Raw genomic sequence first — 25,868 nt, 5'->3', positions numbered from 1 at the left:
AGAATGTGGAGAAATTAGGTGCCAACTCAGGGTTCTGATGAGCGTCTATGAGAGTTTGAGGAATCAGGTAGATGCCCTCGAGGAAACTAAAATCCGGGGAGGGGAGTGGCATAGTTACATAGCATTTACGTTCAGGCGCCACCGGTGGTTTCCCATATCTGCGTCATATGTACTCTGTGATTAAATGCAGTACACAGGCAGAAAAAAGTGTAATGTCGGGTTAATGTAGTATTGTGCTTTGTTCTGTTGTTGTTGTCTGGCTGTTTGCCCCCCCCCCCCAGTGGGACCCAACGTTGCCCGTCACAACCACCGGGAGTTGAGCCAGGCTGCACATTATGCTCTGGCTGGCCTCTGCCAAGAGAAAATAAAATAAAAAGATAAAAGGCTTCTTTTTTTTTTTTTTTTTTTTTTCTGAAGAGAGCATATGGGGCAGTAAGAGAAGAGGTCAGAATGTGGGGAACAGTAGTTGGAGTGTACCAATAGGAAGGCAGTCCACTCTAAGGAAGAGGATGGGAAGGGAGTTGAAAATTACGGAGCAGGTGCTCCTGTGTGAACCCTGCACCCAGGTTGCTTGTATTATCCTACCCCAGTAGGGGATCACAGGGGTGGCATGTTATTCTGTTCTGCACTGAGTTCCGCAAGTATTGCTCTTCTAGAATTGAAAACAGCCTGGGCGTAGCGTGTTAAGGCTAGGTATGTGGCCTCTTTTTGAAGTAAAGTTAACTCCTGATTGCGGGGGTTTCATTGAATCCGGGGAGACAATCAAACTCTCAGCTGCCCAACTCAACGCCGGAGCTCACAACTGTGCACCAGGCAACACAGCGGCAATCTTCAGGGCAGAATGCACTGATCCCACAGGAGCTAGTTATTGTAGGTCACTCAATTGTCAGGGAAACCGGAAATATATTGTGCAAAAAGGTTAGGTTGAATAGAACAAGGGTATGTCTGCCACGGGCAAACGTTGATGACGTTGTATAGCAGATATCATCTTTTTAGTGCACAAAAGGCGATATCTTTGTACACGTCGGCACTAAAGACACTAAGTTTAGGAGATTTGCAGATTTACTTAACAAGTACAGGTCAATAGTGAAAAACAAGTCGCGAGTTAGGTTTGGTTCTGAAAGTGCCTGCCCCGACATGATAGGAGGGAGTATACGATGGGAGCCATGTCAGTCAGTTCGGCCCTGGAGGGATTGTGCAAGGCTCATGGGATTAGAATTTTTCTCAGTTTGGTCTGTGCTTTTAACAGGAGAGATTGCTTCTACAGGGATGAGATACACTTAAACAGAAAGGGTGCAAGAAATTTGCTGATGCTATCGAAGCAATGTTAGGGGAATTGGAAAACTGCTGGTTTGGGGATTTCACGGATTAATAGATTAAGAGTAGCCGCAGGCAGAGGAGGAAATGATTCTTTCACTGCTTCTATTGGAATTAGCAGCAGACCGGATAGCAAGATGCTAGGAATTTGTGTAACTCCTGGGTGTCACGAAACAAGTAAATACATGGGCTGTGTTAGATAACTATGAGTAAGAACAGGTGCAGGAACACCAATGCTAGGAGAATAGTAAATAAATTTGAATTTGAAGGGCTGGTCACGACATCAAAGTCTGATATCGTTCGGATATCAGAGACGTGGTGGCACACAGATATAAGGAATGCAGAATTGGAATTTGGGGAGTGCAATGTGTACAGGGTAGGAAGGGAGGCAGGGTTATGCTAATAGGTATGAAACACAAAATCTAAGAAAGTCCATACAATTGATATAGATGGAGAGTGCAATGTTGAATCAGTTTGGTGTGACATAAGCACTGGGAAAGAAAAAATGAGGGTAGGAGTTTGTTATAGGCCTAATGACTCTGATGAGTACGATGAACAATTACACAGAGAAATGGAGGGAACTAGTAAATCAGAGTTTTATAATAGGGTATTTTAACTTCCGAGATATTGATTTGGAATTTGTGAGTTGGTCATTCGCACACTGCCAATGTTTTTTTGGATTTATTGGATGATTTTTTTTTCTACATCAGCATATTAGAGACGCAACCAGAGGGAATAACACACTTGATCTGATTATCGGCAGTGATTATTCATGCATTAAGAATTTATGAATAAAGGAGCCTCTAGGTGGCAGTGATCACAGTGTACTGATGTGGGATTTACTTAAAGTTGTAACAACCATCAATAGTAAAGGTAGTGGTTTTTGTAAAGGTGACTGCAGTGCGCTCAAAGATTTTTTTTTTTTTTTTTTAATTCTATACAGTGGGACCAACTGATGAAGTTACCAACAGCAAATTATAATTTGGGAGCATTGAAGGAAGTAATTTTGGAAACTACTAGGTTTTTTGTACCAACACTAAAAATACTGTTCTACGTTTAGGCGAAAACGGATGTCTGATGGACTAATAAAACTCGTGGCAGAGATGAGAAATGCGTGGGATACATTAATAATCAGGCAACACAGCAGCCTATGGTAGATGTAAGGTAGTTCTGCAAACAAGTCACAAAAGAGGTTAGTCAAGCGAAGATTGATTATGAGAGATCTTCGGCAAAGGATGCAAAGAAAAACAACAAAGACTTCTCAACTTATATAAACTATAAAAAGGAAGGGGATGAATCAGATTGGTCCACTTGATATCAATGGTTTGACCGTAGATAATCATTCGCAGATAGTTGCCAAAATAAATGGGTATTTTGCATTTACATTCACATATGATTATTTATTCAAGGAGGAGAGGACCAGATGTGAATCAAACTCTAACAGGGAGTTAACAGGTTTGTAATAACTGAAAGAAAATTGGGGGAGAAATTGTTTTAAGTTAAACATAAGAAAGGCGCCTGGGGAATCTATCCAGTTATATTAAGGGAGGTGGCAATGGAAGTAAGGAAACCCTTAGCCATAATTATGAGAGCATTCTTAGACTCAGCGGAAATCTGCACGGACTAGAGATGGTATCTCCAATTCAAAAAGTGGGATCAAAGGGTGACATGAGTAATTACAGACCTATTTGTTTGTTTGTTATTTGGTTTTTAGGAGCATTAGCAACTAAGGCCATATTGCTCCGGGATATGCGGTGGTCATTCCCTGATCTTTCCGCACCCTCTGTATTTGGTTGTGACGGGCTCGAACGCCGGTCTAATCAAGAAGCGTGTGCTACGCACGGCTGCTCCTTCCCACCTGGCTGCGGAGGCACCTACAGACCTCTTAGTTTGATTACTGCTCCAGGGGAAATAATTGAGTCACTTGTTAAAGGAGCATTGCAGAATCATCTAGACAAGACTGTAGTTATAATTCAGACAGAGCATGCGTTTTTTAAGTGGAAGCCTTGTTTGACCAATTTGATTAGATATGATGTGGTCACAAAAGAACCGGATGCAAAAAACAATTTTTATATCATATACTTGGATTTCAGGAAAGCATTTGATACTGTTTCACATTGATGACTGGTGTACAAATTGGAGCAATATGGCATGAAGGGCTAAACTGTCTTTCCACATTTTCAGTTTATATCCCCCAGATTTGTAATCTGAGCAAAAGAAAGAATCCCTTCACCATTGAGCCTACTCAAACCATACAAGGTTTAATACATCTCAATCAGATCGCCTCTCAAGTGCCTATTCTCCAGAAGCTGCAATTTGCAGCACTTTAGCCTTTCTTCGTAAGTGCAACCCTTTGTTCCATTCAATAAACGTGTTGCCCTTCTCTGTAATTGTTCCAACGCCTGTACATCATTCTAAAAATAAGGCATCCGCTGGCATTTTCTGCCGTGAAGGGAATTTGTCACTTACCAATGTACACCTCTATTTTTTATTTGGTAGGACAAAAAAGATTTATTTATTTAAATTGCTGCAATGCATAAAGGGATGGTTGAGTGGGAGAAGACAGTGGTAATCAATGGATAGTGATCTTCGTGGACTAATGTTATTAGCGGTGTACCCCAGGGTTCCGTGTTGGGCCCATTGCTGTTTTGTATATTTATCAATGATTTTGATGCAGTTATAACAAGCTTAGTGTCAAAGTTTGCAGCTGATACAAAGGTTGACAAGGTTGGAAACAACAGCAATGACAGTATACTGTTGCAAACGATCTGGAGAAGTTGGGCAGATAGGCTGAGAAGTGGCGACTGAAGTTTAACATTGACAAATGCAAAGTACTGCATATGGGTAACAGTAACCCCAGAGAAATGTACCAACTGGGTGTGGTTACACTCAGGTTAGGGGAGAATGAAAGAGACCTGGGGGTAATTGTGCAGTCAAATATGAACCTTTCCAAGCAGGGCAGAGAAGCTGCGAGATATACAGGAATTTTTCTAGCAGGGATAAGGAAGTGATTATACCCGTGTATAAGACAACGGTCAGGCCACACCTTGAGTACTGTATACAAGTCTAGAAGCCTCATTTTTAGAAGGATGTACCGGTGTTGGAACATGTACAGAGAACGGCAACGAAATTGGTGAATGGAACAAAGGGTTGCTCTTAAGAAGAAAGGCTTAAGTGCTGCAAATTCCAGCGTCTGGAGAATAAGCATTTGATAGGCGATCTGATTAAGGTGTATAAGGCCTTGAGCAGGCTCAATGCTGATGGGATTCTTGCTGAGATTACAAACCTGAGGGGGCATAAACTGAAATTGGGGAAAGCCAGTTGTCGAATAGATATGCGGTAATTTGCCTTTAGCCAGCGGGTGGTTGGAACAAACCTCCATCAGTAGTTGTGGAAGTTGGCAGCTTAAATAAATTCAAGGCAGAACTAGACAAAGATTTCGAACGAATAAATGGAAGAAATGGGAAGGTGTTTTTTTTTTTTTTTGCTGATGCTGAATAAGCTTGCTTTCTTGCATCATATGCCTCTACTAATGCTTATGCTAAAAAAAATAGCGAAGTGATACTCTTGGCGTTTTGTGCTTTAATAAACAGTGCCTTTCCTTAGGTGAGATAATCTTCAGACGTGGTTATGTTGTTATTTAGGAGCATTAGAAACTAAGGCCATATTGCTCCGGGGATATGCGGTGGTCATTCCCTGACCCTTCCGCATCCTCCATATTTGGTGGTCACGGGCTCGAACCCCGGTTTAATCAAGAAGCGTGTGCTACGCACTGCCGCTTCTGCCCACCTGGCTACGGAGGCGCCGTTATCTTCTTCAGACGTCATTATTTTCAGTAATTTTCAATAAGCCTCTTGTTTTCTACGCTGACTTCCTTGATATTTTTCTAAGCCGCCGGTCATACGAGTTGATTATTATTATTATTATTTCACAATGTTAGGAGTATTAACATCGTTAAACTGGACATTAGGAATATTAATCCATGACTTTAGGAATTTCCTTGGAAGAAATTCCAAACAGCCAGGGAGTTACCAGCAATTTTGGTGAAGGTTTCAAATACGAATTACTTAATGTATTTTACGCAAAATCAGTGAAATTTCAAAATGAGCAGAAGCTGTTAAATGAAGAGACTCATGTGCTCATGAAGCGCTTTAATACAAAGTTTATTCGTCGCACCTCCCAAATGGATCAGAAATAATTTTGGACTGTTATTTTTATATAGCAGCCAACACTGGATTATCAGCCTTATCCCGCATGTATCCAAAATACTACTAAAAATAATAAAACAGAGAATCGGTGACAAAATGAACAGATATTTAGCACCCGATCAATTTGGTTTCAGGAAAGATAGGGTTACAAGAGATGCAATCGCAGCCCTAAGGCTCAGGGGAGAGAGATTTATTGACCTAGGACAAAATCTTTACATCTGCTTCATTGATTACGAGAAAGCTTTCGATAGAACACAATGGCCAAAACTCTTCTCAACCCTGGAATAAATAGGAATGGACAAAAACATACTAAACTTAATAAAAAAAAAAAAAAAACGTACAAAGACCAGAAAGCCATAGTATACATTGAGAACTAGGAAGCAGACCCAACAAAAATAGAAAAAGAAGTACAACAAGGCTGCCTACTTTTACCAGGCATATTTATCATTTCCTCCGCATAACCTCTGTGCGGAGGAAATGATGGCAGAAGCCCTTGGAAACAGCAATTTAGGATTGACGATAAATGGCGAACAAATGAAAGCAGTAAAATTTGCGGTTGATCAAGCAATTGTAGCAACCAGAAGGATGACCTGATAGAGATGTTAAAGCTAATCAACAACACAGCAGAGGCTTGTGATATGAAAATTAACATGAACAAAACGAAGTGTATGACATTCTCAAAGGACCCCAAAGATATGAACATCAAAATAGGAAACAATAATATTGAAAAAGTTGCAAAATTTAATTATGTAGGACAAATGCTGAGCCAAGATGTAAGATGCACCAACGAAATAAAAGCGAGAATTGGGCAAGCAAAACACGGTTTCAAGGAAAAGCAAAAAAATTCTGACAACAAAGTTCTGACATAACCTAAGAATGAGCATATAAGGAAAAGAATTCTAAAATCATATGTTTGGAACACGGCCCTATATGCATTCGAAACCTGGACGATAAAGAAACGAGACGGACAGAGAATTGAAGCATTTGAGATGTGGTGCTGGAGAAAATTCAAGAAAATAAGCTGGACCGAAAAAAAGACCAATGAAGAAGTCTTAGAAGAGCTAGGAGGAAAACGAAAAATGATAACCCTAATCAAGGAGCGAAGAGGAAAGTGGTTCGGACATAACCTAAGACACAGTGAAATGTTAAGCCTGATTATAGAAGGAAAGATTAATGGAACTAGCCCCAGAGAGCGACCCAGAAACAATTTCATAAAGCAACTGCAAAGGGATACAACAAGATCACACCAGGACTTGAAGAAGCTGACACTCAACATCGAGATGTGGAAAAAGTCGTCAGTGCTACCAACCAGTCGCAGAGACTAAAGGAACCCATAATGATGATTATTACATAATTTGTAATAAACAATGAACAGATACCGAAATACATTTCGAGAGGGAAAAAAAATTACATCTAAGCTCCAGCACTTAACAACTAAAAATTCTCTCATCAGAATGTTTATCCATCTGCATTACTATATCGATTATTTGTAATTGGATAATAACAGAAAAAACTAAAGAAAAGCGAATAAAATATTTTGGTATATTGTTATACTTATTTTTTTTTTTTTTTTTTGATATTCAGTAACAATATCAATTTCGAAGAAATAGATCAGAAATAAAAGAATTAGGAATTTATGAAAATAAAATTATAATTTTCATTATAATAACGGCAGAACAATTATTCATTCTTTACAGAATGATTAACACTGCAGTGTCTATTAGTTATATGGAAGAATATTGCCTGCAATTTAAAAAAATCATTTTTTGCGGTTGTCGATTACTTCATTCTTTTTAGGTGTTTTTGGCAATTATTTGGGACATAATAGAGAGATTTTATTTAGCCACGTGGTGCTAATCACATGGAAAGTATATTGGTATTTCATTTACAACAGAAAACAAGATTAGTATTTGTAGTAACAAATAGTGTTGTTGATCTCTTGTGCAAAACAGTATGGAGGTAGTCGGGCCTGTGTCCAAAACAGTCTTGGGCAATTGTTGGCTGAATCGCTTTTTCAGAGATTTCAAGTAAAGAGCAACTGAAGGACGTTGGTCGCAGATCTTTCGGAGATTTGGGTTTCCTAATCTTTGGAATGGATTTGATATGATAGGATCTCCAACTTGATGGAAAGATTCCAGATTGTAGGATTCGTTTGAAAATGTGAAGTATAAGGTCAACTATGTATGTGCTGCATATTTTTACTATGAATAGTGGGAAACGTCTGGTCCTACAGTGGCTTTATTGGGTAATTTGTTAAAGATACCAATCGGGGGTTTCTCTAGATATTTTTATGTCATTCATCTGCGCCCTAAGTAACCAGCAGTCCTCCAGAGAGAGAGAGAGAGAGAGAAGAATCTGGATAGAGACAATCTGCCTGCAGAAAGCTGTACTGTGTCCATTCCTGTACAAGCTTCTGATCAGTGACATGATGATTTGTATGATGGGAAAGAATCTTTCTATTCCTCTTCAGCCGATCGAGAATAACTTGGTTTAGTACTTGCGTTTTCGTTTTCTTAAAGAAGGGAAGGTCTGAAGACAGTTGTGATTTCTGCCATTTCCGGTAGGCCTACTGCTTCCTGAAGGCGAGCTTGGTTTTCTTATTAAAGCTCCGATTCGATCTGCTACAAATTCTGACCGTCTTAGCTGCACCCCGGAGTGCAATTCACTTCAATTGTTCTGACAAGACCGTAATGGCATCCAATATGGACTCAGAATATAGGCGTCCGCAGTCAAATCCGTTTAAGCACCGTAAATTATGTCCGGCTTCAGCTATTTAGTACAGAAGGCAAACCTAGGCAATTCAGCGGTATACTCATGTAGTAACTCAGGGAAATTGCCATGTATGGGTAAATGACATGCAAGTGACAGGTGATCCGATTGGAATTGGAAATTGCTAGACAGGAGCTGGATGCCTGGGAGGTTATGGAATATTAAGTCAAGTGCTTGACCTCCTCTAGCATCCGACGCCAGGAACCATGTAAGATCAAAGGTTCGAAGGGTGACCTCAAGGCCCACAAGAGCATCCTCATGTTTAGGCATCGGTAAATTGAAATCGCCCCCGACTATAGTTGAAGTTCTAGGCACTAAATTTGTTGCCATCCAATTGAGCAGCTCAGGTCTAGAGTCTTCATCGTGATTTTGGGAGGACGTAAACCAGGCCGCATTGGATTTGGATAAAGAGGCTCCTCGGCGTTGTACAGATTGCATCTAAGTTGTTCGACTGACTTACTCTTGTCTTATTGGCTGGAAGCGACTGCTAAAAATGATTTCTACACCACCACCCCCGTCTGTTCCTAGCATGTGCTTGTAGGGGGTGTTAAGAGGCAAAAGGTCGAGCTGTCTATCCGCTGATAGCCATGTTTCGGTAAGATAAATTATATCAAACTCTCAATAAGAAGGCGGATGTGGAGGGGTGAAGCTTATTTTTTATGCTGCTTACATTCTGCTCGAACGAAAGAAGCTTGCCGTCATGCGAATCTGGTTGCATGTGGCCCTTTTGTTGCTATGCCTGTATGTCTGTCTGGTTCCGTCCTAAGCGATCGGTCTACTTCTCTGTTGAAACGGCTTAATGAGAGTACCTACAGGCCAGCAGTCAGAATCCAAGACGATATGCTTTGCATTCACTGGACAGGAAATGTATGCTTAATCAAATGTATACTATAATATTATGAAATTTACATAAATAAATTGCAGTCCCCAGGTCGATTGCTGGCACCACTGCGTCACTTTCAAAGTAATGAGAAAGGGAAAATGTGAAATTCATGGAATTTACAAAGGCCATGAATTTCAACATCAGATTATCCCCCAAAATTCTGAGATCATTGAAATTGGTCCACCATTCTTTATGGCCCACCTTTTTTCCTTTAAACTGTTTTTGTGCCTCAACCTTTGAATTTCCTCTGGTAATCAAACACCTATGAGTGTACTGTAATAGTGCATGGCAGCCATTATGTATTTAACTTTTGAAAAACACAGCAATCAAAAATTACTTAACTTTTTGTAAAGTCAATCTCCAGTTCCAGAATTGGACTCGAAACTCAACACGCGTTATTCCATACGGTACTATAATTATTTTCAACCTTCATTTGTTAAACTACCGATTTTTTAAGCAAATTCAGGCGCACAAAATTCCTACAACAGCAATAGGAAATGTTTCAGCTCCCTACATGCAATATCTCTGAAAAGAATAAGATTAATATACGTAAAATTAATATACAACTAATTGCTTAGAACGAACCTGCAGCCCGTATCGAATAATAAATCCTACTCATAAATACTCTGCACTAGATCCCAAAAAATGTGAACTATTATCGATCGCATACCATCAACAAGACCCCCAAAAATAGGAACTAAGTCATCTCCTCTGATTAAGACTGTCAAAAATATGAACTCTCAGTCCCTCCCATCTAGGACACGATCCCACTGAGACTAAATTAATAAATTACTCCATTCCCACCTAGACCAGGATTAATATAAAACATAGCCCGTCCTCTCCCGAACAACGGTGCAAACCATAATGAGAACCATTACGTTTTATTAGGAGCAATGAGCGATAATATCAGATATAGCAGTATACTGATGTCTATGATACATCAGTATACTTCTAATATACTGATGTCTCAGTTATTTTTTGCTTAAAAATCTCCAGTAATAGACAACTAAATACGCTTGTCACCTAATGTAGGAGAAACTTGAATAATATATTCTATCATTACTAATGCAATAAAATTTTACTTGTATTGAAGTGTAATAATATAGCTACCTCACTTGACTCTACTATAGAGCAAGGTAAAATTATTGGCTATTTCCGGTACCTGGAACTTGTCTAGATCGTAGTATACAATCATATAAAATATAACAACATTAACTTCCATAAACGCTGTTTCAATCAAAACATTTAATTTCAATATAGGTTGGCTGCGGATCATAAATTCTGCTTATCTTTTAATAAACACCTTAAGAGATTAGAGCAATAGCATCAATTCACGGATGTACAAGGTTGAGAGGCCCCAGGTGCCAAGCGATTCTATGATCAAGCAACACTGCTCTGAATTAGCCCTCTTTCTTGAAATAGCAACCGTTTCCCTTATTTAAAGTCTTCATTAACACACAATTAGATAATCTATATTAAAGAAAGAAACTTTACTTAATCAAGAAGGAAAGTAACGTTCTCTTTTCTTTTCTTTATATATATTACGGTAATTACTAACGTCCTAGTCTTGGTCACAGGGTGGCCCTGCTTCTGCCTCCACGTGACGAGGCCGGTAACCTAGAGGGGAAAAGCTCTCCCTTCCAGGGCGAAATGGAGCGAACTGGCTCCAATACCCAGGAATTCACTTGGTCAATGGACCCGAATAGAACTGATCCAAGATACGGGGGAATCTTGTTCTTTCGGAGATACTTCTAAAGCAACCAGAAAAGACGATAGAAATGACTGTCTCCACAAAGAGATTAAAAACTGACTTTAAAGCTTTAAATTCTCCAAAATATTATTATACATTCAAATACTGAGAAAGCGGTAAGCCATTTGTCACCCTTTCTCATACAAAAGACTCATGAGAGTCATGTTGGCCCACCAAAAAACATTAAAAGACTAAACTCAGGTGATATTTTAGTAGAAACAGCCAAATGCTAAACACTCCGAAAGATTGTTACAAATGACAACCTTTGCAGGAATTTAATGTATTGTTGTGTGGGGATATCAATAACAGCATCCCCACACAATACATTAGATACCTCAAAAGGTGTCGTTACGGAGTGGTACCTTCTAAATATGCCCGAAGAGGAAATCAAATTGAACTTCAGGAACCAAAGAGTCATCAGTGTTAAAAGAATTACAATTAAAAAAGATAATCACCCTCACTTTTAACACACCGAAGCCACCCAGATCAGTAAAAGAAGGATACCAACACTGCAATATAAAACCGTATATCTCGAATCCTCTCCGCTGTTTCAATTGTCGGTAGGTTGGTCACTCGCTCAGTATGTATAGGAAAATTAACGTGTGCAAACTTTGGTTCTCAAGAACACTTCTATTTACACATATGGAAGTCGTAAATGCGTAAATTGTAAAGGGGAACATATTGCCTACTCAAGAGTGTGAAATTTGGAAGAAAGAAGAAAGAATACAAAAAAAATTAAAAGCAGAAAATGGAGTTTCATACTAAGAAGCTAAAAGGGGCGATTGCAATAAACATAGCAAACAACCTCCTTACGCACAGATTACCATAATCAAAAAGACTCGGGAAATTGAACTGTCTAATTCAATGTGTTGTGGCACACAAACGGTTGTTACAATTCCCCAGAAGAATCCGTCTCAGAATGGGTTCAAGAGTTTTACAAACCATCTCCATCACTAAAACAACAAGAAAAAATGACCAATACGCCTTTATCTTTCCCACCATATAATGCAGAAAGTGTAAGAAGAAAAATAAAGAAAGAAACTATAGGTATTACAGGAAAAAAAGGGCAGAACAAATGGGCATAGAAGTAAGAAACCGCGGAGAGGAACCAGTTCTCGAAATTTTCGTTGAAGAAGAAATGAATACGGATAGACAATATTTTTCAAAGAAAGACAAAACCAAAGCAGACAAAGCGAAAACAGCCCCAAGGAAAACATCCGAGGGGCCATCCAACTCCAAATGACAGACACGATTATCCAGTGGACTGAGGTTTTCGCCCAAATATTAATGATATTATAGACCTCATTAGCCAGTACCATTCACTAAGTATGTGCCTGCAGAAACCTACTTAAGACCACAGGACAATTGTGCAATAAAAAAAATATACCACATAAAAAGGAACGCATATCAGAGAGAACAACGCGAGGAGGAGTTGCAATATTTGTTAACAGGCATGTGCCTCCCAAGCAATACCATTGAAGACACCATTAAAAGCAGTAGCAGCCTTTCTACCAATAGGCTTCAATATTACCATAACATCAATTTATCTAGCCCACCAGTCAAGAATTTCCATTGAAAGATTTCGAAGAGCTGATTGCTCAACTACTATCTCCGCTCTGCATTTTAGTTGATCTAAATGGACATCATCCAGTATGGTGGTTGATTCCAGAATAAACCAGAAGGATAAGCAAATTGAAACATTAATAGTAGAGAACAACCTGATGATTTTGAATGATGGCACAAACACGTATTTCCACCTTCCATCAAAAAGCAGCTCTGAAATAGACTTATCAATCTGTTCCCCAACAGTGTTCCCAATAACACAATGAAGCGTGCAAAAGAATCCATTCAGTAGCGACCCCTATCCCGTTATTTTGAAAATCATGAAGAAAACCCCCATGCCAAGCCAGTAGGCATCCCAGATGGAAAATATATAATGCAGATTGGAAAACATTCAGGACACAAGCCAAGTTAGACCGCAACATTGTTAAACAAGAAAGAGTACAAGGATCAGTGGCTTATGTCACAGATAACATTCTTCAATCAGCGCGAAAAGACAATACCACAAACAACTTCTAACACTAGAATATATCCAAAACAATGGTGGAACAAACAGCGCCAGGAAGCTTAAAAAAGAGAGAAATAGAGATTGGAATCCCTTTCGCAAAAATTCAACAACGGACAATCTGATAAAATTCAGGCGAGCCAGTGCTAAGGTCAGGAAAGTTAAAAAAATCAGCGAAAAAAGCAATTTAGATGAAATTCTCTTCTACGATTACCAGTACAACACCAGCTACACTTATTTGGAAAAAGATCAGAAAGATGACAAACAATTCTCAAATAAATCTCTCCCCATTGTTAAATTGGAAAGGACAGTTGGTCACAAATACCATAGATATTGTCTGTGTGCTTGGTAAAAAATTTGCCAATTGTTCATACTCAGCTGCTTTCAAAAATTACAAGAATGAGGCAGAAAAAATAAACCTAAACTTTTCCAGCAAAAACTGCGAACAATACAACTTGTCGCTCACCATAGCAGAATTAAGACAAACTCTACTACAGACGAAACACAGTGCAGTTGGCCCTGATGAAATACATTATGCAATGATATAAAAATTAGATGACCGATCCCAATTAGCCCTCTTAGATCTCCTCAACAAGATATAAGTCGAAAATACGTTGTCAGACAAATAGAACCACGCAATAATACTAGGGTTCCCCAAATAAGGAAAAGACCTATCTGATCCACAGAACTAACGTCCTATAACTTTGACTAGCTGTTTAGACAAAATCTTAGAGAAAATGGTCAACAATAGACTGACATGGTATCTAGAAAATAACGATCTTCTTAACCCAGCACAATATGGCTTTCGAAAAAATCATTCTACCTTAGATGAAGTTATACAACTGGAAAATCAGGTAAAAAACGCTTTTCTCAGAAATCAGCATCAAGTCTTGGGTTAACTTTATGATACCACCTGGCATTATGGTATACTTAGAAGGTTATGTCAACTTGGCCTTAGAGGACATCTGCCCTCGACCTAAGTAATTTCCTTAAGAATCGGACATTCCAAGTTCGAATAAACAACACACTTTCTAAAACATACTATCAGGAAAGGGGAGTCTCGGAAAGATCTGTGTTAAGTGCCACACTTTTCGCAATCCACTTCAGTACAATAATAGAACAAATAGCAAACAACATCTTCACAACTGTCAATGCTTATGATTTCAGCATTTCTTATCAAGCGAATTTGGGAACAATAGAACGACAATTATAAGTAGTTATAAACAAAGTCATAAAAATGGACAGAAAGAAATGGATATAGAATTTCAACAAAAAACACCACGTGTATACATTTCTGCAGAAAAAGGAATCTCCACCCGGATCCAGGACTTTGTTTGAAAGAACAGATATTTCCAGTTAAAAAATAATGTCCATTTCTTAGGACTTGTTTTTTAAAAAAAAAAAATGACATTTTTAGAGCATATGAGTCCACTGTCCGAAGTAAACTAATATTTTAAATGTCCTATCCGCCGTATCCTGGGGGAGCAGATAGAACAATACTACTCCGTTTATATCGCCTACTAATTCAGTCTAAATTAGACTATGGTGCCCCACTCTATGACCCGGCACAAGACCTAGTGTCGGAGATGGCTCGATCCAGTACATCACTGTGCGCTTCGAATAGCTCTTGGAGGTTTCCATACGTCGCCTGCGCAGAGCCTGTACGCTGAGGCCCAAGAACCTCCTTTACAAATTAGAAGAGATAACCAATTACTTTCTTGTAGAGCTAAAATAAAATCCCTACCAGGTCACCCCCCCTAGAGAAAACTCTTTTTACATCAGAATGGGAAGAACATTATCAACAACAACAAAAAGTCAATAAACCTGCGAGCATTAGACTAAAAAACTTTCTCCACAGATTTTAATCTAGATTTCAGTACGCCACTGACGAAGCAATATATGCCACCATGAATAATGAAACAGCCTATATAAGGCTTCTCTTTCCACTTTTGGGACAAAAAAGCATTTCCACATAACAACATCTGCACGTTTCTTACAAGTCACAATTTTTAGATCATTGCATTGCTGAAAAACTGAATCTCAGGCGGAATCAGCAGTTTATTCTTTAGATTTCACATTGGCACAAAGACTCAGAACATTGCGGTATTTATACTGCAGAACTGTAAGCCATTATGTTAGCCTTAAATCAAATTGAACTTTAAAGCTCTCAGAACAGCATCATTTTCACGGACTTCCTTAGCTCCAAGATAGGTTTACAAAATGTCAGTTCTAATAAAGATCCACAACAAATCCAATGCCAAATATCAAAGCTCATTGAACAAGGTCATTTTACATTAGACTTTGCAGGATCCCAAGTCATGTCGGAATATATGGCAACGAACAACAAAACAAAGCTGCTAAAGAACAGCAACATATCTGCACCCGATTACATTCCTTTCTCAGACTGCAAACGAGTTACCGACCACACATTAGTGGTAGCAACAGTGGCAAATTCTAACCAATAACAAATTGCACCAAAAAAAGTTTACCCCAACCATGGAGATCCAGCAGCCGACTGGGCTAGCCAGGTAGGTCAAGTGCTTGCTTGGCAACACATAGGTCGCGGGTTCGAATCCCGCCTCGGGCTTGCATAAAATGCAAAAACTTTGGGAGGTGCATTGTGGCCACACAGAAGTTGATGCTCTAACAAAAAAAAAAAAAAAAAAAAAAAAGAGATACAGCATACAAAAAAACAGACATGACGAAATGGCACTTGCAAGGTTAAGAACAGGACACACTCATTTCAGTCACTGTCATCACTTGCCAGGAAAAAAAAAACTATTATATTTAGGCCACCCGAATAATTAAATTCATCTCCAGTGCTGTGTTTTACGTCTGTTAATTGCGTGTGTTCTATGGTTGATTTGTCTGTTTGCTGGAAGAAAAACCCCAGTTTTCTAGAGATCATAAAGAGAAACCTTGCTATATACACCTGAGACCGACTAACTCAGCCACGGAGTGAAATAAGCCAATTAAAGTTCCGCGCGTCATCGACGGGATTCGAACACGGGCCCTTTCCACCCGGTGTGGGGAGGACCGTGACGATATCATCACTGTGCTACCGGGCAGACTTTCTTGTGAGGAGAGGATCCTCCACTTATCCTACCTGCCAATACAACAAACAGTAGAACATATATTAATTACTTGTTCAGCTCTTGCAGCCGAACGCCGAAACTGCTTTAAGGAGTTAATAACCAAGAATCCCTCCCTCACTGTCAAAACCATATCGGAAGACAAGAAAAATATAGATGTTTTTCAGTTCCTCAAGGAAATTAACTTCTATAATCAAATATGAAATCAAATCAATATCTCTGCATTACAGAAGTTATAGAAACTCTGTGACCCTTGGAAATCATTCCCAATAAAATATAAACACAAACAGAATTACCGTATAAAACCCGCCGGGTGCATTTTAGCCACAGTAGCTATTGCGCCAAGAACCAAATCAAACACGGTGAGATTCTGATCGTGTACTCTGTTTGCTGAATAAATTTTGTACTCGACTTTTGAAGAAAAGAGAAGGAATTAATAAAATGTAGGAGCGATCAGCCCGATGTTCTTGATAGCCCTGTTTCTTATAAAATTAACTAAATAGTATGTAAAAAATAAAAACTCACTGCTTAAAGCCCAAGGGGTGAGACGCTGCAATTCTACGAGAAGTTTCCAAATGCTGTTCGCGCATGTCGAAGTAATATTCATCTTCTCCCACTGCTTGATCATTATTGGCAACGCCATCTTCACAAGTTTCTTTAGGCTGTTTTTCAATAGTTTCTCCATCTTCTCCAACGCTGGTATAAACTTAGAGGGAAAAACGGTTGGCTTCTGCTTTAAAGCACTTGCTTCACGTGGAGTTGTCTTCCCTGCCTTGACTCCATTCGTAGTAACAAAAAAAATTGCAGAAAGAAGAATTAAGATTACGGTTGAGAGAATCTTCATTTCTACAACGAACAGGCCTGTGTTGTGCATTTGAAGGAGCCAACAGCTAAGAAAGGTTTCCTTAAAAGTACAGCTTTATATGAGAATTGCCATTTGTAACCTTGAAACATTTATGCAATTATTTCAGCATTATATATTTAAAATGCTGCTTAAGTGATTAAGCCCATTCTACATTTTCCTCTGACATTTCTTGGCGTTATCCAGCGCGCATTTTAATTTCAATAGATAAAAGTGCAAAGGAAGCAATTTGATTTATTTCAAAACCCAAATTAAAAAAGCCGTTTTTCTTGTTTATACGAAAGTAAAGTATATTGAATTGAGGGCTTACTGGAACAAAGGCAACTTGGTCAAATTATTCCTATCACAGTAAATGAAATAATTTTTCCTGGTAATGAGTTAGCATTAGTAGAGACATGTGATGCAAAAAAGCAAACTTATATAGCATAAGCCAAAAAAAAAAAAACCTTCCCATTTCACCCATCCATACTCTCTCCAAACGCTTCTCTAGTTCTGCCTTAAACTTCTTGACCTTCACTGCAACAGATGGAAGATTGTTCTGACTATCAAACCACCCGCTGGCTAAAGTCAAATTTCCGCACATCTATTCTACATCTGTCTTGCCTCAATTTAAATTTGTGCCCGCAAGTTCGTAATCTGGTCAAGCGGAAGAATACCATTATCATTGAGCTTGCTCAACCCATTCAAGGTCTTATACACCTCAATTAGATCATCTCGCAAGAACCTAGTCTCCAGACTCTGCAATTTGCAGAACTTAAGCCTTTCTTGGTAACAGCAACCCTTTGTTCCACTCGCCAATCTCGTTGCCCTTCTCTGCAGCCGCTCAAGCAAATCAACATCCTTCCCAAAATGAGGCCTCCAGTCCTGTATACAGTACTCAAGGCGTGGCTTGATAATTTCAACCCCTTATCAACTGAAAATTCCTGTATATCATAGACAAGACCCATGAGCTACTCTTGCAGCCTGTCTGCACTGCTCAGAAAACTTCATATCTGACTGCATAATTACTTCCAAGTCCTTTTCATTCCTCACTACTTCAGTGTAGTATTACCCAGTTGGTACGTTATCTTGGGTTACTTCTACCCATTAGCAGTATGTTACATTTATCAGTGTTAGTTTCCACCTGTCAGCCCATCTGCTCAACTCTTCCAGATCCTGTTGCAGTAGCATACACTGAGATGACAGAATTCATGAGATAGGTATAGGTATGTTGAGGGTGTGACGGCTCCGGGGATTTCTCCCATCTCCGCGTATGTTCTATGTATTGAGTGACAGTACCCTGTCTATGCCAGAGGTTTAAAAATAATGTATGGGTCATGTGGTATGTAGTTTGTTGTGCCCATTGTTCATCCGGCCTGTTGGCCGCCGGGGTCCCAGTGGGACCCGGCGTTACCATACCTAGCGACAGGGACGCCGGCCGGGTGTACCAAGAGACTAATTATACTCTGGCAGGTCCTGCCACTTACTTTCCTGGGATTTCGGTGACGAGGACCTAAAATAAAGGTTGGAGTTATCGCTAAGTTGGAGTTATCGGTTTTAGTAAAATTGCATTTAGAAAGCGCTGCGTGGGGTTTTACGCTGAAAGAACTATTTCTAGAGAGCCTAAAAGGTCGGGCAAAATTTGATGTGATTTAAATTTGGACATGTGGGGCAGTCGCTGTACAAGAGAAAGTGTTGGGAGGGGAGGGTGAAGACTGGGGGGATGAAATAGGAAGAAGAGGGGTCGGATAGAGAGGTGGCCCCCCATTTTCAGTGGGGCATGCCCATGCCCCACCAGAGTGAAAATATGGGGAGGCGAGGAGAGGAGAAGAGCAAATACCCCCTCCCCCTCCCCGAAAAAAAAAAAAAAAAACCGCACAAGGGAGTGCAGTTTTGGGTCGACAGTAGGCCATTCAAATCATCCTAAATTCTTGTCTTTCTGTGGTATGGTGAGTTTTTTTGCTTGTGTTTTTTTTTTTTTTTTTTTACTTGTTTGACCTCCTGCATTCTTTCTAGTTGGGTTGCCTTTGGTATATTTCTATCATTGTTTTCCTTCTAGAAAATAGATCCTGGGCATATTGACTGAGTGCCTTGTAGTCCTCGAGTGTCTAGGAGTCTGGGTTCTTGGTTGTCTGGGATATATTGGATTGACGTTATTAGCTGTAGTCGCAGGTCGTCATACAAATCGCACTCAAACATTAAGTGTCTCCAGGACTCCGGGTTGCCACAGGGACAGTCCGCGTTATTTATGATACCAAGTTGGTGAAGTTTAGCTTTAAACGGGCCGTGTCCTGTAAGGAGGAAGGTGGTATTTCGACCAGGGTGAAACCACACTGGCGCCTTAGGGTACAGCTTGGTGACAGTGGGGAGGAATCTTCTGGTCACTGCACCTTTTTCTGTGTTGCTCCATCTCCTCTGCCAAATCTGGATGAGGTGGTCGGTGATTCTTCTCTTCTCATAGTTGCGATCATTAGTGATGTCAGTGGTGAGGTCATACATCGTAGCCGATGTGTTTCTGGCAAGATGGTAGAGCAGACCACAGCGGGTAGCTTCGAGATCCAGGGGTAGAACTCCTACCAGGACTTGGAGGGCAGCCGTGCTAGTCGTTCTAGTTGCTCTCGACATGGTAAGGAGGATGGTCCTCTGAATGGTTTCGAGGATCCGTTTATTCACTTCTAGTGCCGCCCTTGCGTACCAGACAGGGGAGCCATATGTGATGGCAGGGATAAAGAGAGCTTTGTAGTACAAAGACAGGGTAGTACGTCTGAGTCCCCAGTCCCTGCGAGTGACTCTAGCGAGGAGGGCCGCATATCTTCTTATCTTTTGTTTAATATATTCTAGGTGTGGCTTGAAATTTAATTTTCTGTCCAAGATTATTCCTAGGTATTTAATCTGTTCGCACAGCTTAACTGTTTGTTCACAATCTTAATTTGTGGTGGTCTCCTTAAGTCTAGCGTACCTTTTAGCAGCACCGAATTCATGAGATACCTGGTTCCTGTGCAACGCTACGCTGTCACCTCTCTCGCTAGTGGACGAACGGACCGCTTGGCAATTATATAGATACACTGCGTCGCTACATTCACGTAGACAATAATTCGATGTCAGTATGCATAAACGACATGAGTTAACCCAATTTTAAAGATGCTGGTAGTTGGTGCCCGACGCTTGGGTTGGACAGAAATTGCACCATCCCTGTTCGACATTATCAAGAGTGTATCGGGAATACGCCATTTCCGGAATAACATCTCATCGTAGACAACACTGTGGGAGATGAACGTGGCCGGCGACGTCAGTCTCGCATTGTTTCAGCCAACCGGAGGGTATACAGTATGTTCGTGTCTAACGACACCAGGGGTTTTCCCCATCTCCGCATTGCTTTCATTGTAGGTGTAACAGTTCACTGGGAAAGTGAGTCATAATGTATGGGTCATGTGGTATGTAGTTTGTTGTGCCCATTGTTCATCCGGCCTGTTGGCCGCCGGGGTCCCAGTGGGACCCGGCGTTACCATACCTAGCGACAGGGACTCCGGCCGGGTGTACCAAGAGACTAATTATACTCTGGCAGGTCCTGCCACTTACTTTCCTGGGATTTCGGTGACGAGGACCTAAAATAAAGGTTGGAGTTATCGCTAAGTTGGAGTTATCGGTTTTAGTAAAATTGCATTTAGAAAGCGCTGCGTGGGGTTTTACGCTGAAAGAACTATTTCTAGAGAGCCTAAAAGGTCGGGCAAAATTTGATGTGATTTAAATTTGGACATGTGGGGCAGTCGCTGTACAAGAGAAAGTGTTGGGAGGGGAGGGTGAAGACTGGGGGGATGAAATAGGAAGAAGAGGGGTCGGATAGAGAGGTGGCCCCCCATTTTCAGTGGGGCATGCCCATGCCCCACCAGAGTGAAAATATGGGGAGGCGAGGAGAGGAGAAGAGCAAATACCCCCTCCCCCTCCCCGAAAAAAAAAAAAAAAAAACCGCACAAGGGAGTGCAGTTTTGGGTCGACAGTAGGCCATTCAAATCATCCTAAATTCTTGTCTTTCTGTGGTATGGTGAGTTTTTTTGCTTGTGTTTTTTTTTTTTTTTTTTACTTGTTTGACCTCCTGCATTCTTTCTAGTTGGGTTGCCTTTGGTATATTTCTATCATTGTTTTCCTTCTAGAAAATAGATCCTGGGCATATTGACTGAGTGCCTTGTAGTCCTCGAGTGTCTAGCAGTCTGGGTTCTTGGTTGTCTGGGATATATTGGATTGACGTTATTAGCTGTAGTCGCAGGTCGTCATACAAATCGCACTCAAACATTAAGTGTCTCCAGGACTCCGGGTTGCCACAGGGACAGTCCGCGTTATTTATGATACCAAGTTGGTGAAGTTTAGCTTTAAACGGGCCGTGTCCTGTAAGGAGGAAGGTGGTATTTCGACCAGGGTGAAACCACACTGGCGCCTTAGGGTACAGCTTGGTGACAGTGGGGAGGAATCTTCTGGTCACTGCACCTTTTTCTGTGTTGCTCCATCTCCTCTGCCAAATCTGGATGAGGTGGTCGGTGATTCTTCTCTTCTCATAGTTGCGATCATTAGTGATGTCAGTGGTGAGGTCATACATCGTAGCCGATGTGTTTCTGGCAAGATGGTAGAGCAGACCACAGCGGGTAGCTTCGAGATCCAGGGGTAGAACTCCTACCAGGACTTGGAGGGCAGCCGTGCTAGTCGTTCTAGTTGCTCTCGACATGGTAAGGAGGATGGTCCTCTGAATGGTTTCGAGGATCCGTTTATTCACTTCTAGTGCCGCCCTTGCGTACCAGACAGGGGAGCCATATGTGATGGCAGGGATAAAGAGAGCTTTGTAGTACAAAGACAGGGTAGTACGTCTGAGTCCCCAGTCCCTGCGAGTGACTCTAGCGAGGAGGGCCGCATATCTTCTTATCTTTTGTTTAATATATTCTAGGTGTGGCTTGAAATTTAATTTTCTGTCCAAGATTATTCCTAGGTATTTAATCTGTTCGCACAGCTTAACTGTTTGTTCACAATCTTAATTTGTGGTGGTCTCCTTAAGTCTAGCGTACCTTTTAGCAGCACCGAATTCATGAGATACCTGGTTCCTGTGCAACGCTACGCTGTCACCTCTCTCGCTAGTGGACGAACGGACCGCTTGGCAATTATATAGATACACTGCGTCGCTACATTCACGTAGACAATAATTCGATGTCAGTATGCATAAACGACATGAGTTAACCCAATTTTAAAGATGCTGGTAGTTGGTGCCCGACGCTTGGGTTGGACAGAAATTGCACCATCCCTGTTCGACATTATCAAGAGTGTATCGGGAATACGCCATTTCCGGAATAACATCTCATCGTAGACAACACTGTGGGAGATGAACGTGGCCGGCGACGTCAGTCTCGCATTGTTTCAGCCAACCGGAGGGTATACAGTATGTTCGTGTCTAACGACACCAGGGGTTTTCCCCATCTCCGCATTGCTTTCATTGTAGGTGTAACAGTTCACTGGGAAAGCCAGAAATTTAAAAGTGTATGGATTTTTTAAGTTTAGTGTCGTGTATCGTTGTTCTTCTGGCCATTTAGCCGCTAGACCCCTGCTGGCGCCCAACGTTGTCCACACTACGCCTCGTGGAGGCAGACTAGGTACACCTGTATTTAGATATTTACTCTGGCAGGTCCTGCCACCTAATATTCTGAGATTTCAGTGGCTAGGATCTAAAAAAATATATAATAATAAAAAAAATAATAATAATAATTCTCGCTCAGTGGGAGCTAGAAAAATTGAGTAGAAAAGCCAAATGAAGTCAGTATGAACGCAATTAAAATTTCCAACTTATGTGATGTATACGTTAGCGTATTAAATAGAGTGGGGTGGAGAAGGAAGGCTGGGGGAAAAGACAGAAATATGGGGACGATATAGAAGACGACCCCAGATAATCAATGGGGCAGGCCCATGCCACAAAGGCGAAGAGAGGAGCGGTGGGGGAAACAGAGAAGATCGTCCCCTCACCCCTTTGGAAGGCCCAAAAGTGGGGCAACGTTGGGCTAAATGACCAGATGAACAACGGTACACGACACTACACATGTGCAATATCCATACACTTTTAAATCTCTTGCATTTCCAGAAAACTGGCACACCCATCACAATGTAAACAACGCGGAGATGGGGTAAACCCCTGGTGCGGTATGCCCTAAATATACTTTACCCCTGTGGAACTTTGTCCTCGATGACTTTCTCTGCAAGGACCTGGGGGAGGTTGAGGCCCAGGCCTTTGCCAATGATTTACTTCTAATCACAGCAGCTCAGTCAAGAGCCAACCTTGAAAAACAAGCAAATGGAGCGCTGCAAATCCTACAGGATTGGGTTAAACTAAATAACCTAAAACTAGCACCGGAAAAGACTTACTCGGTTCTCTTGAAAGGGAAACTAAACTGAAACAGGCCACCACAAATCAAATTAGAAGGAATAACAGTAAAATTATCAAACGAGATAAAATCTTAAGAATTATTATTGACACAATCTCTCATTTAAACCGCACTTAAACTACCTCAGGAAGAAGATACGCATATACACAGCACTTATAGAAAGAATCACGCGTAAGGACTGGGGGCTAAACAAAAATACCCTCTCCCTATATTATAACACCTTCTTCATCCCGGTAATTATGTACGATGAAAACCAGCACAGTAACAAACAGGAAAATTCTTGAAACAATTCAGAGGAACATACTACTTACAATCACTAGAGCGAGTAGCACAGTTAGTACGGCGGCGCTCCAGGTCATTGCAGCTGCACTACCCCTTGACCTGGAAGTTTCTCGCTCGGGACTAATGTACTATCACGAAAAAGGGATCCCAATTACAACCTGTGGCATAACCCATGTGCGCATCCAAACTGCGTTTCAAGATAAGGCACAACGCGATGTATTTTATTTTGACATCAAAGGTGCTTGCGACAACATAGATCTCAAAAAAGCTTTTCAAATACTAAAAAAATCACTTTCTCGTTTACACAATGATTATTTCCTATCTTCAATAAAGCCTAAATCGTAGACTTCTCTTCCCTACTAGTACTGACAATATTCTCGTCACAACCTCAACAGGCATTCCCCAAGGAGCCGTTCTCTCCAGTACTATATTTTCAGCATCTCTTCAACCACTTCTACAAGAAAATCCAAATCTACTGGCATATGCCGATGATTTAAAGTTATTTATAATCTCCAAAGCCAGTGATGATATTTGCAATGTTATCAATGATGCGAATTCACAGATTTGTGAAATCATCAAGTACCATAAAGATCTCAATCTGAATATAAATGCAAGCAAATCTGCTCAAATTACTTATTCCCTTCATAAACAACCCAACCACATAGAAATAAAAATTGCAGATGTCCCAATCTCAAATGTTTACGCTCACAAAGACCTTGGAGTTGTTTTTGATAAAAATCTCTCCTTTAATGCCCACTATATATATGTTGCTCAAAAAATTCAAAAAGCCAAATGGTTAATCAAACAAGAAACAGCAGCGAAGATGCAACTTTCCCATTCTGTCCTATGCTTCCGAAATCTTGTCTGGTGCTCCTCAAGTAACCGTCAAGAAATTCCTTGCCGTAGAATATTGGGATCTTAGATGGCTCAATAGTAAGCTTCGTTTTCCCCATACAATATCCAGGCAACAGCTTTATAAAAACCTAAAAACAAAGCCTCTGCAACAGATGATCAACGAGTCTCGAGTCATGCTTCTTGCAAAGTTAATCACCTCTGCATGCGATTCACCAAACTTAGCCAATATAATAGCTGTGTCCAACAGGGAAAATTCAAGAAACCAGCAATTCAAATCCAACCTCTCCAGGCTCAAACAAATGGACAGAATCTTCACCAATGCATCTCTTCACTTCATAAATCATCACAACATTGATTTCAACAGGGTAATCAACTTTGAAATCTACAGGAGTCAGATCTCCGATAAAATGAAGAAAAATAACCCAACCCAGTAATTGCAACTGAAAGCCAAATGTCCTGTTCTGCAATTTTTTTTTAAATTCATAACTAAAATTCCTAGCCATTGTTAATATCTATATAAAATTTGCTATGTACATATACAGTACTCGATTATTTTGTCATTCCCCTTGTATTTTTACCTGCCCCTAGCCATGTGCTGTGATGGGCTTGCTGTATTTGCAATAAATGAATATTTATTTATTTATTTAAATTGTAGAGGCTACCGGCATGTCAACTGAACAGGTGCAATACATTCTGTTAAAAGAATTGCCTATTATGAAGGTTTCTGCAGGACTGGTCCCCTTCTTACCTTTTGATCAGAAATGTCTTCGCTTCAAGGAAACTTCAAACTGATACTGGATAACTTCCAGCATGATATGTAACTATGGAAACAGAGTTTCATCGCTGATAACCAGAGGCAAAACGGAAATAAAAATTAATGAAAACATGTTGATTCGCTCCGAAGAAGGCCAAGTCATCACCATCGGCAACAAGACTGTGGTATCTATCTATCTGATGCCATAACCCTGATATGCCAGCAAGTTTAAGATTGAAAAGGGATGATAACGTTAGATCGTTTTCCAAAGAAATAAGCAATAAATGGACAAATCTATCTTAATTAATTACTGGAGATGAAATCAATCAGAGGCCAGGAAAGCTAAGTAATGGTGTTTTATTTCATCAGGACAATGCACCTCTTTACATATTGGCTGTTTCCATAGCTGAAATTTGGATATGAATTTTTGCACCACTCACCATATTTATAGCGATTCTTAAAACTAGAATCTAACTTATCTGGTGAGACGGATGATGAGGTTATAACTGCAACGCATTCTTTATAGGACCTTCAAAAAACTATTAAATTTGAATGGTTCATTGATCTGGAGCGTTGCCGACATGATTGCATTGAGGTACAAGAATCTAAAATAGTAAATACGTCAAATAAGAGCTCTGA

The 25,868-nt window shown here is 40.4% G+C and overlaps 1 protein-coding gene across 1 annotated transcript in view; it reads right to left on the bottom strand.

The window, feature by feature from the left end:
* LOC150087185 (nose resistant to fluoxetine protein 6-like) overlaps positions 1-16,921 on the bottom strand; it is a 170,653-nt gene extending 153,732 nt beyond the window's left edge. Inside the window, exon 1 of the mRNA XM_090372400.1 lies at positions 16,610-16,921. Within this exon, the coding sequence (XP_090228526.1) occupies positions 16,610-16,769 (160 nt within the window). The 5' untranslated portion in view covers positions 16,770-16,921. The remainder of the gene's footprint in view (positions 1-16,609) is intronic.
* Between the last annotated feature and the right edge of the window lie 8,947 nt (positions 16,922-25,868).

This window comes from Mastigoproctus giganteus, chromosome 4, assembly GCF_048544385.1.
Source record: "Mastigoproctus giganteus isolate SK-2022 chromosome 4, ASM4854438v1, whole genome shotgun sequence".
NCBI lineage: Eukaryota > Metazoa > Arthropoda > Arachnida > Uropygi > Thelyphonidae > Mastigoproctus > Mastigoproctus giganteus.
This window is presented reverse-complemented; position numbering and strand designations above follow the sequence as displayed.